Below are 12,775 nucleotides of genomic sequence, written 5' to 3'. Positions count from 1 at the left end.
ACAGCTCTCCTCTTCCCATCTTTGGAGTCAAAAGCCACCACAAAAAATCCACCGGTTCCTTCGCTCATTTCCCCTGCGTCTCCACCGCTCTCTCGCCCTCTCCACAGCTGCAGGACGACACCGCCTTCGCTCGGTAACGCGCTTGGGTTTATCCACTCGATTCCACCGTCGGGTGCAGCATGGAATCCTGCGACGCAGCGCACCCCTACACCCTTATCGGCGTTCTTCTCCGGCCGCCGACATCGGCCCACGCTGGCGCCGCCGCCTGCCCCGGCCGATTCTTCCGGGACTACACCTCCAGGGCCACCAACGCTCTCCTCTGGATCGCCCTCATCTCCGTCACCTCGCTTCTCTTTCGCCGACTCGCTAGGCTGGTACGGCTGTGGGTCCAAGGCAGCCGGATCCCGGGCCCGCCCTCCAACCCCTTCCTTGCCCGCTCCAAGCTGATCGCCGGGTGCGGATCCCTGGGGAGCCTCACCGGTAGGGGCCTATGCTTCTTCGAATCTGTTTATTGCTATTTGGAGATGCTTATGTCTTGCAGCTGAAATTTTAGATCTTCTTGCGGTTGTGATTATTTGATTGGTATTTCAGTACGAGGAGCTGAAAAAGTGGTTTTTTTAATGATTTTCTTGTAAATTATCTTATGGGTAGACTTGAACTCTTGGATTCATGAATTGTAAGTTGTTATTAGCAGATCCTTTATCACCTGGCAGTGCTACGATGTGGTTCTTTTAGGAATTTATTTATTTGTATTTATTCTTACCAAAAAATATTATTTTCTGTAGTATACCGATTGGATCTACTCATGATTCTCAAGTCATGAAACTTAGATGACAAGAACATAGCAACCTTGTTCCTTCTTCTTTGGTTGGTGAAAGGTTGTCATGCATAAAGCAAACTTTGGGTGTGAACCATGCCTTGTTCCATGTATATTTAAGTGTGTTTGTTCATTCACATACATGTAGATATGTGTGTTTAATTAATTTCTAATCATATCATGGTGGTCTTTCTTAAATTATAACCAGTAAAAACAAAATATTTTGCACAAGGAGAAAGAAAACTTTGAATGGCTTGAGTTGATGCTAGACTATCATTGACTAGAACCTGAGTAGCTGGAACTTAAACAATCTGTATCTGGAATCTTGATTGGATTGCATCATTCTGACTGAGATTATCAAAAATCTTTGCTATTTGTCAATATTTTTTGCAACATTGAATTCTGAAACTGATCTGTGAATGTTGCAATTTCTGTGTTTCTCTGAGGTATTATATTATCCAGTCCTCAAATTCAATCTTTAAGATTTGCATTCGAATAATATTCTATTAAGATCACATTTGCTTTTGCATGCATTAGCTTCTAGGTCTTATTTGGAGAATTATTATAATAGGTATTTGGTCAGGAGTTATCGTAGGATTCTCTATTTATTCTCTTTCCGTTGCTATTTGGAGGACAGGGAGCACTGGCGGTTGCTATTTGCATTTGGACAATTGTCCTTTTTAGCTAACAGGTTCCACAGTCAGCTGCAAAACTTGCATGCCAGCTCCCTTTAATTTTATAAAATATGTTACTATAGTTGGTTAATCCTCAAGATTTAACCCACAAGGAAATCCTAGCCGTAAGTTAATTTCTCCATGAATGGGAATCTTATTTGTTTCTTTCATTTGCTGTTTCTCAAGAATTTATTTGTGAAATTTCTGTAAAATATGGTCTACAAATTATTTTCATAAAGAGTTTCATGATTTGACGTTGGTTTTAGGTAATGGATTCTGCAAAGTTAAAATATGTCAGCATTGATCAGCAAAAGCTTTTTATTTTTTTAGGCATGCATGTTTATCTGTACCTTTGGTACCAAAAGACGAACCTACAGAATTTGTTAGTTTATCATTTAGAAGTAAATGCTTGATTCTTGTTGACATATTATCTTCAAAATTGATTCTGTTGAAATTACCTTTTCCTGAACAACTGTTGCTATCATGGGTATGCTTTTGAGGAAGAATTTGTGCCTTGCACATTCATCTCAAAATCAGTTATAAACAATTATAAATTGTTCTGGTACCTTAATATTGCATTTGTATAAATTAAAATTTATGTTCACATTATAGGAGATAACTTATCCAAGTGATAGGGCACCCTTTAACCTTAATTTAGCATTAATTCTATCTATATGTAAGAGATCAAAAAATAATAAAGAAGGATAAAACCACATGTCTTGAAATTTTTTAAAACTTCTTAGAAGATTTGAGGAACTAAATGTTGAAGATATACATGAATTACTTGGTACAATTTATCGAACATGCCAGTACAATGAACCAGTACCAGAATCACATTTTGACTTGACAGTTATTTAGTTTATGTAGTTGCTTGGATGATAACCTTTTAATGTAATGATCACTACGATTAAGAAAAAAAGAAAACAAGGATATGCAAGTTCTAGTGATAGTTAGACAATAATGGCTCAATACAATGATTTTTTTTCTTGTCATGGTTTATAGGATTGGGTGTCAAGAAACCTTTCGGGCATTATCAAGATTGGCTGTCAGTCCCTCTAATTCCAGTAGATTTTTGGATTTTTGTTTCCATAAAAGAAGTTCCCATGATTCTATTTGGTTTATCTTGCTGGATTCTTATAATTGGTCCTCCACGGACCCTGATCTTGCAAATCTCTCCTTTCTGTAGATATTATATTAGCATGAGATAAAAAAATTTATACCACCTGACTAACTTAAGTGCCCAGTCTAGATTTGTAGATCCCTCTGCTTGAATAATATTGGAAAAATGCAGTTATAATAGAACAATTGCATGCATATTAAAGCCAATGCATTTCTGAATTCACTGCATTGCAGGTTATCTGGCCGAGTTGCATGAGACATATGGACCAATTGTCAGACTTTGGCTCAGCCCAACTCAGCTTCTTGTGTCTGTCAAAGATACAATGCTCATCAAAGAGATGCTCATAAAGGCAGAAGATAAATTGCCATTGACTGGGCGGGCATTCCATTTGGCTTTTGGTAGATCAAGCCTGTTTGTTTCTTCCTTTGAAAAGGTATCTTTAATTAAATAGTGCTAGAATTTGCAATTTTTCTCCATTTTATCACTTTTTCGTTTCTTCACTTTTTAAATGCTAGTTTTACTCATGACTTTGATGCTAGCACCTATGATAAACTTTCTTATGTTTACGGATCTTTTTGGTTGACATATTACCCTGTACTGGATCTAGTTTTGATAGTGTTAAGAAAATTGTGTTTTTCGTGAAGCTGTTGTTTCATTTTTTTTATTTACATTATATTTCATCTGTACATAGTATATTTTTAGCCAAGATGTATATTTTTTTGTGAAGAGAATACATCTTAGCTATTTACTTTTAGTATATTTTTGACTAGTTGTATGATTAAATGTTTGTCTGATTTCTGTTGTTAGAGTATAGTAATTCTTGTCTTGATTATTGAACTGTAGAAAACATTTTATAACTATGTGTTGTTTGTTCAATTCTTCTAGGTACGAAAGAGAAGAGAATCTTTAGCAGAATACATGAATGGGAAACTAGCTGTGGGAGCAAATAATATTCCTCTGAAGGTTGTTGAATGTGTCATGGGCAGGGTTGATACTATTATGGGTAAAGGTATTCTTGATTGTATATCGGTTTCTCGACAGTTGGCATTTTACATCCTCGGGAGCACACTCTTTGGAGATGCATTTTTGGATTGGCCTAAAGCTGGTATGTATGAGGAGATCCTCATGACAATTGCTAAGGATGGTTGCTTCTGGGCTTCTTATACAGTCCCTCCTTTCTGGAGTAGCACATACTGGAAGTACCAACACATGTGCAAGAGGTTAAAACACTTAACCAAAGACATCATCCAACATTGTGTGGAAAGATATGACTTATTAAGTCAAATTCATTACAATTCTCACAAAGAAAACAAGGGTAACGAGAAGAAAACCAGATTGGATGCTCCAGTTCTGCTTGATAATGCAACTTCAGGTGGTCTATTCCAGAAAGAGATGGAGGAGTATCTTATTTCCAAAGAAGAACCATGTGGGAATATTTTAGGCTTGATGTTTCATGGATGTTTAGCTACTGCTAGTTTGATTAGTAGCATTCTGACCAGGCTTGTGCTGCATCCTGAATTGCAGGAGAAGGTAGATAGTTTTTCTAATTTCTGGCACATTTCTGCTTTGCTAATTGTTATTGTTTGTTCATCTAATCTTGATTTACTCCCAAAATGGTTTTAAATCACCTTTGTTATAAACTGGTGATGTTACCAAACTGTGCACGTACAACTGTTTATAGGCATGCCAGACAATTCAAAGTTGATATTACTTGGGTGATCTTTCAATTCGGAAATCCAGTAGTTTGATAAAAAAATTTGATGTTAAAAAAACTGAAGTTACTGTGTCATTTCATCTTTATTTAGTTACAGGGCTATACTTGGAAGACTAAATTTAAAAAAATCTTTCTAGAGCAAGAAAATTTTGAGATCTGAGGATGTATTCTAAAAAAACTCAGCTAGTTATCTCTTTTTGCTTACCTATCTTCTATATCACAGTTGTACTCAGAGATCATAGAAGTTCGAGAGAAAACCTACAAGCTGGATTCACATGATGTTCAAAAGATGAATTTACTGATGGCTACAGTCCATGAATCAGCTCGGTTATTGCCAGCAGGTCCATTGCTTCAAAGATGCTCACTTAAACATGGTATGAACTTCAGTCTCTACAATTTAGTCAATATCTCTGAAATATTCATTTAGGCAGTGAACAAATTAGTTTTATTTATTTGGGTTATCAGTGCTATTGTAATTGTTCTCTGTGTTATTTTTTCTTTTCAACCCATGGTAATGTCTGTCTCCTTTGTTACTTGATGTTTTAAACACAGCTATCTTAATAGGATTGTAACTCTATAAGTGATGCATTTGAGCTGAATAGGTCTATTTATTCCTTCAATACAAAGTTGCTAATATTGATAACAGCATACATGTATGAGCATGGTACCAATAGCTTTATTGTGTTTTATAAATATAAATGCATAAATTTGTAAGCTCCTTACTTGCTTGTTTCTCTGCATGTTATCATTATATGGGTATCCTATTTAAATAAATTGTTCACTGGATAATCTTAGTACCATTAATAGGGAAGTGCTGTTGGTATTTATATAAACGAATTCTTCATATTCATGAGTATTTATGGAGTGACCCTTGTCTGCTTAGGCAGCACACACAGATCTCTGCTTGGTGACTGCCAATGCATTAGCTCTGGAGTTATGTTCTGCTAACTGCATGGGTTAAGAGATTCATCCACCTCTCATAGATTTGATTCCTTCCTGTACAAAGAAACTTGCAATGCTAACCCTATTTGTAAATTCCATCAATTATGTGTCTATCAAAAAACTGAGTGAGTTTGGTTAATCCCCTTATACCCATGGTAAAAAACTTAGTATAAAAAAATATCTTGGATATGAAGTTTTGGGACATGAAGTTTTGAACATTCCCTTCTATGAAAATTCTCCACCATGAATTTTCCAGGTTTATTAAAATATTTCTCTCAGTTGAATGATCTTAAAATATATGCATTAATACCATTTAAGGTTTTTTCTTGGTTAAATCTTGAGGTTTCAGCAACCATTTCAAAGGGTTCAAATTAGGTTTGCAGCAGACCAAAAAGGTGGGCTTTTAATGACATGTACATCTTTCCTTGGCTAAATGTGAGGGGCTCAGTAACCATTATAAGGAGTTGAAATTGCAGCAGATGAGAATTTAATGCTCTAATTTTTATGGACAAGGATTTAAATACCATATTCTGGACATGTTGTTGAAATGGTTTCAGCAACCATTATAAGGAGTTGAAATGGTTTCAGCAACCATTTCAAAGGGTTGAAATTAGGTTTGCAGCAGACCAAAAAGGTGGGCTTTTAATGACATGTACATTATAAGGAGTTGAAATTAGGTTTCAGTAACCATTATAAGGAGTTGAAATGGTTTTAGCAACCATTTCAAAGGGTTCAAATTAGGTTTGCAGCAGACCAAAAAGGTGGGCTTTTAATGACATGTACATTATAAGGAGTTGAAATTAGGTTTCAGTAACCATTATAAGGAGTTGAAATGGTTTTAGCAACCATTTCAAAGGGTTCAAATTAGGTTTGCAGCAGACCAAAAAGGTGGGCTTTTAATGACATGTACATCTTTCCTTGGCTAAATGTGAGGGGCTCAGTAACCATTATAAGGAGTTGAAATTGCAGCAGATGAGAATTTAATGCTCTAATTTTTATGGACAAGGGCCTCTCAGATCAATATGGGTCTGCGTTAACTTTGTATGTTGTCTGCTACAACTCAGTATTGATCAGATAAAAGAAATCCAAGAAAAAGAAATAAAGAGAATCTAGTAAATAATTGCATATATCTTCTTCTCTCCTTTGGCAGTGGTTCTCAGATTTTGGACCCTACTTTCTTCCTCTTCCTGTTCTATTCTGTCCCTTTCCTTGTGGCATTCAAAGAGTAGCAAAGCCGTGGCAGACTGGCAGTAAGGGTTTAGTTTTAAAGAGCCATGATTCTCTTAGTTTACTGCTTCAGATGCTCAAAGGCTGATTTGCCAACCAACAGTATCCTGTGCCTTTACAGAGCAGTAATCAACCTATATCGCACCAAACTACAGTATCAAGACAGGTAACCTGCAGTTCAGTCCTGTTTATTAAATAACCCAATATGAAGGCAGTCCAGAGGTCGATTCTCACTCAGACTAATCTGTACAGGCTGGGTGGTGTGAAATGAATTTCAATTCCTTGTTCATAGAACCTTTTTTGACTTGAACAACTATGTTTCAGAGAAGTTCCAAGTTAACTTATGTAACATTCCATTCCGGGCATCTTCGAAGCTTGGTATGGAAGTTGGCTGTGTTTGATCAAGAGTAGCTTATGTTCTTGGCCCAGGATTCCTGGGAATTATTTGGGATTCTTGGTATATTAGCTTTACAAAACTTGAAATATCCAGAGCAGATTATCAAGTCAGTTCGTTTCTTTGTATATGGTATTTTAAAACTAAATTTTTACATCTAGTTGGTCATAGTTGATAATACATAACAGAAAGCTAGATTCTCTTTGTGCAACCTGACAAGATGCTGAAGTTTTACCTGTTGTATATGTTGTGCCTAAGCTGTGCCTAGAGATTTCACTTGTGCTGTGAACAGTTATACTTTGTTAAAGTCACATGCATATGAGATCATTGATCAAACTATTCCTTCAAAGGTTTATTTTTATGATAGGTTATCAATGCATTTAAAGACTATAGCCAACTTTTTAACGACTGCCTTTTAATTCTGAATTGCAGATATTTGTCTTAGTTCTGGTGTAACTGCACCAGCAGGGGCAATTCTTGTTGTTCCTCTACAGCTGGTGCAGATGGATAATGCTATTTGGGGTAAGGATGCCAGTCAATTCAATCCATGTCGCTTCTTTTCGGAGGCCACAAACCATAAAGGTAGTGCTGTCATAGCGTGATTGGATTCCTTCTTCTCCCATTAAAATATTTGCTATCATCTCTTTGTGCTTCAACCTTCTTTTTTTTTTTCAAGTGTAGCAGCAAAACAAGTTTTTAGATGGTATGATTGGTTTTTATTTTCTTTTTATCCACACAGTGTTGTTAATAACCTAAGTAATCTAGTTACCGAATATCTTGTTCGTAAACATGTTGAGCCATGTGGTTAAGTTCATTCTATAAATTTAATTGGATAAATGAAAACAAGTGAAATTAGATATCTATTCCTGATAAACTAATTTCCTTATTATGATGGTTTTTTCAATTTCACCCATCCAAACTGGGTTGAATCATTTCAATCGAGTGACTCATCCAAACTAAATGCTCTGTTATGTGTGACAGTGTAGTACTTATCTTTTTAAGGTTTCTTTGAATTAGTATGCGACATATTCTCATCTTCCTATTTGTTTATCTTTTAAACTGAGCGTATATTGCAACAATTTGATGGAAATAAGAACTATGAGAAGGTCTCATGTCTCGACATAGCTTAAGGGTGGGATAGAATCCCAGCGGCTTGCCATTTGTGACTATTACAACAAGGCATGATGGGGCATTACAGGAAGGATATAATCTTGCCTAACTAGGCTCATCAAGTGTTCTTTTCAACATTGCGAGCTTGCCTTGCCCAAGTTTACAGAAGAGTTGGTGTATGTGAAGTACATAAAATCTAGTTGCCCAAAAACAGAGTTTCTTCTTATGTATATTCCATTTTATTGAGGATACATGATATATGAAAGAGAAATAATAGCCTGCAGAACTTAAGATAGATAATGGAATCTAGGTATAGCAATCATGTTGAGTCTGGTCTTGTTAAGGACAGTAGCTTCAACTTCTTTATGGTTGCATAAAAAGATGCATCTCTTAAAAGAACTACTGGGGGTTAAGAACATTAATTGGCCATATAAATGAAACTAATGACATCAAAGTTTTTGTATTGCAGTTGTCATGTTCAAAATTATATTAGTAATGAATCTTATAATATTACTGATTTTGTTTTGTTAGCTGCTTTTAGGTGAAGGATTATGATTTGCAAGTTCCATTAGGTTGAGTAACAACAGTACACTTAGGTGACTATTACTGTATATGTAAACTGAACTTGCCTGGTCTTTTTCTATGTCAGCACCTAGACACCCAATATTGAGCTTATCATGTTATTGTAAAAACATTTTAAAAAATCTATTATGGTGTATATTATAGGTCTTGTTACATGTCTGGAATCGAAAATGAGTCACTTGTGACTGAGAAGGATTTCTATTTTCTAGAGCTTCCATATCCATGTTTCCAGCTTTTAGACAATTCAAACAGCAATTTACCTGACTCGTGAGGCCTAAAGATGAAATGGAACCATATGAAACAGTCTTCACATGTGGGGAATGAAAGAGCAGCACCAGGAGGATCATATCCTATCACGTGCTTGAAACATACAAGGAATATTTGAGTGGAGATATTATGATAATTATGTAATGGGAATAATATACTTCTTGATGTCTCTCATACTGTATCCTGATTACGTTGCAAATATTGAGTCAATCACTCCCAGAAGAACGCATGATGGATGAATTGAATAAGTGCCTTTGGAACTAGATAATGATATATAGTGAATCTTGATAAGCACTCGGATTCAATATACTCGCTAGTAATATAAAAGGGTTTTTTTTATATAATATTTTATATAAAATGCATACAACTTAGACAAAGTAGTTATACATGAATCCTTCAGAATTTCGGATATGCGGTAGGCCAAGTCAAAGAAAGATATTCAGTGCAAAATATTATCTATGTACTGCAACATAAAGAATATCCACTTTCATGTCTTTGAACATGTTCAACAATTGTGGTAGTTACCATGTGAGAAGGGAGTTTTATCTGTCAAGATACATTAAGTAGACTTGAACAAGTGCACTTTGGGTGAAGTAGTGAAAGTTATTTCAAGAATTAGTACCACCAACATTGCCAGCATCCCTCAACATGTGTGCTGATACCTTCTGACATGTCACACGCTGACTCATGCCAACTGAAATGATAATCCTTTGTTTCAAGCACAAACAGGCATAAAGATAGATCTTGATACTACTTCCACTGCTCTCTGCAATCAAAGGTGAAAGAGTCTATGTTGAAAACCAGATGAACATGCATGTTTTCAAAGAACTTAGCAGACAAGCTAAACAATGCAAACTCTTCAAGCGTTGTCTCAGATACCTGACCGAGCTGATATTCTTTGGGCATACATACAACTTTGCATCATGAACCATGTCTAGATTGCAGATATAGTGTGCATATAGAAAATATCTGAACACTTTTCTCCTCGATTTACATGATGTTTTATTGGCTTCCCCATTCTAAAATTTTGAGATTTCTCTTGCTGAGTCATTGTTGAGCTTCTTTACGAAAACTCTATTTTAGTGCAAGCTTCTAGCCACTTTGACTGTTGATTTCATCAACGTGCATCACAATAATGCAAATCACACGATTACTTGTTTTGTTTTGTCATCTTATTTTAAGTATTCTAATATACTTGGTCTCCGTGTTCTCTGTCCTATTTTTGAGCAATTCAAACTAGTATGCTGTTCTAATTTTAACCCTTGGACTTACTAGATATATATCATGGATTTTCACTTGCATGTTATTTGAGATGTATAGATATCAGCTTCTAGTACTTTGAATTTTCTGTTCATGCCCACTCTTATAAATTGTTATTATTTTTGAAACCACTGATTGAAGTTTTTATCTTTTTCAACATATCCATTCATAGGCAAGGAATATGAAGACTTTGGAGGAAGCCATTTTTTTAGTGAGCCAAAGAAAAAGGCAGCTTTTCTTCCTTTTGGATATGGTACACGAGCATGTGTTGGAGAGAAGTTTGCAACTCTTGGAATTGCAACACTGATTGCATCTTTGCTTCAGAACTATGAGGTACTTGTATATGTTATATTTAATTATGGATTTGTGGTTTGATTTTGGTAAATCTGTACTTATGCCTTTAGAATTTAGATAAGTACCGATGATACAAAACCACTTTATTTATTTTATGACAAATCAAATGTTTTATAGACTGCATAGAAAATGATTTCACACAAATGTCTGATCCTCATCTAATAAATAATCAATTATTTTCTTTTAATGCATATGGGCAAGGGCTCAATAATTGGGTTAAAACTATTATATGAGCTTCTAATTTGATAAACAAGATGAAGAAAGAACACATTCTCATAATGCATATAGTCGTGCCCATTCTTATTGTCATTTTATTTTGTTGTTCACATCCATAGAGTTTGATATTTGTTGTTCATATCCATAGAGCTCATAGTTAAATATACAACAATCACCCAATTCAATGGTTAAAATTAGCTAAGTTTTTTTTTTAAGAGTTAAGGTTGAAAACTCAATAAAGAATAGGATCAGATCTAGTGGGTAACCTGACAGACTTTCCCATTACTGTAATTTGTTTCTTGCTTTTAATTGTTTAAGAGAGATGCATGCTCCTTTTGTTTTGACAGATATTGATATTGATGAATTGGTCATCGGCTTGGAAGGTGAATGAATAAAGTAAAATAGTGGCCTAGCACATAAGGCTTCTCCAATATAAGATCTTGAGAGGATCAATTTTTGTAATTTTACCTATGTAAGCAAAGAGATTATATTTATGTTTCAAATCCTCTTCTCCTATTTTGCAACGGAACAATCCTATCTATTAGTGTCCATGCTTATCTTGGGAAGACGAATAGGTACATGATCTATTTAGGAGCTTACAGATAAAATAATAGGGCACCGTTAGATTTTTTTGAATAGAAGACATGTTTTCTGTTTCCTCTTCTTGCTTCTTTTTAGGGGAATACTATTTTGTTTCTCCTTTTACTTGAATCTTGAGTGATGAAGTAATCCCTAGGGAATGATCTTGGTACTAATTTCTGCAATATCTGGGAATGGTTTGTGATCTGAACATTAGTAGTGAAATAAGTTGCTTTGTCTGTAGTTTCAAGTTTCAGCTTCCAGTTACATGTTGGTGTACGAAACAACATCTATATTTTCCTTGATTTTCTAAACTGAGGAACTTGAAGTTTCAGGAAAGACGTCAATTAAACTCAAGTTCTTAGACATTGTTGTGCTAGTTCCATTCTGCGTATGTATTTCTATATTTAATTCTTTCGACAAGCTTCCACTCTTTCATTGTGTGTATGTTTTTCTATATTTTAATTATTTTGACAAGTTTGCATTGTTATCTTCCTGTGTTTCAGTGGTTAGCGATCTAAATCAACAAAACATTTTGCAGATAAGATTTCAGCCGGGTCTGGACAATGATCCAAAGCCAATAATGAACGACTGCATCCTTCAGCTTCTACCAAGCCCAAAGGTTGTCTTTGTGAAAAGAAGCAAGTGAAGGAGGATACAGAAAAAGTAAGGGTTCGTCATGAGCCTTAATATTAGATACCAAGGATAAGAATTCAGGAAACCAGTGGACCCACTGATGGTGAAACAAGCAACTTGACAAAGTTAAATATTTTTCCCTCTCAGTTTTTGACAGCTCCAGTGATTGTTGCCATTCCTTTTTAGTAGATTGGAATCACTTGGGAGTTGTTGACTCTGGATGGTACCGTGTGCAGTTATTTGGTGTTTCTTTTTTGCCTCCGGAAGGAGTTCGCTGTAACAATGTGGCAATGTGATGTTGATCAGACTGTGTTAATATAGCAAAATAAGCGTGGTTATCATTATGCTAAACTGCTTTCTGCAGAACTGGACAACCACTTCTTGTAATGGCTTTTGAGTTATGTCAATTTCAGTTGTGAAATATGCTTCTCATTTCTTCCTGCAAAAGTTCATGTGCAAGAGATAAAACCCAAGGCTAATGCCTTGCAACATCTGAATCAATGAAGGAAAGAGAATGATTAATGTTCCTCCACTTGGATTTATTTTTCCTGTTAATAGGTCAAAATGATGAAGAGCATGGAGGTGTTGCCACAAGCAAATCATCTTTGTATTCATTTTTAGCATAAAGGTGTCTCCCTATCCTGCACACACAATTTGGGAACATTATCTGATACCATGTGCCCATCTGAAATCTCAAAGATTGCTAGAAGAAGACCCCATGTTTCACAACCAACCAGTGTAGTGCTTCTAAATTCCAGAATATTTCATAGGAACAAGCAGTCAGTAGACAAATGAGATCCAAGGAATACCAAATCCTTGCAACAAGATAGAAGTTGGGATCTTCCATCAGATTCAAGCTACAGCATCAATTTCTGTAATATAT

The 12,775-nt window shown here is 35.6% G+C and overlaps 1 protein-coding gene across 2 annotated transcripts; it reads left to right on the top strand.

Annotated features, from left to right (window-relative positions):
- Window positions 1-39: 39 nt before the first annotated feature.
- LOC135619213 (uncharacterized) lies at window positions 40-12,313 on the top strand. Of its 2 annotated transcripts, none has more exons than XM_065121025.1 (7): window positions 40-480; window positions 2,845-3,044; window positions 3,497-4,141; window positions 4,549-4,699; window positions 7,321-7,470; window positions 10,280-10,440; window positions 11,763-11,848. In XM_065121025.1, exons 1-7 carry the CDS (start codon window positions 180-182, stop codon window positions 11,775-11,777), a joined length of 1,623 nt encoding a protein of 540 aa, XP_064977097.1. In that variant the 5' UTR covers window positions 40-179; the 3' UTR covers window positions 11,778-11,848. The 2 variants fall into 2 exon arrangements, with proteins under 2 accessions (XP_064977097.1, XP_064977088.1); XM_065121016.1 differs by having other exon boundaries at window positions 41-480; window positions 11,798-12,313.
- The last annotated feature ends 462 nt before the right edge of the window (window positions 12,314-12,775 follow it).

This window comes from Musa acuminata, chromosome BXJ1-3, assembly GCF_036884655.1.
Source record: "Musa acuminata AAA Group cultivar baxijiao chromosome BXJ1-3, Cavendish_Baxijiao_AAA, whole genome shotgun sequence".
NCBI lineage: Eukaryota > Viridiplantae > Streptophyta > Magnoliopsida > Zingiberales > Musaceae > Musa > Musa acuminata.
This window is presented reverse-complemented; position numbering and strand designations above follow the sequence as displayed.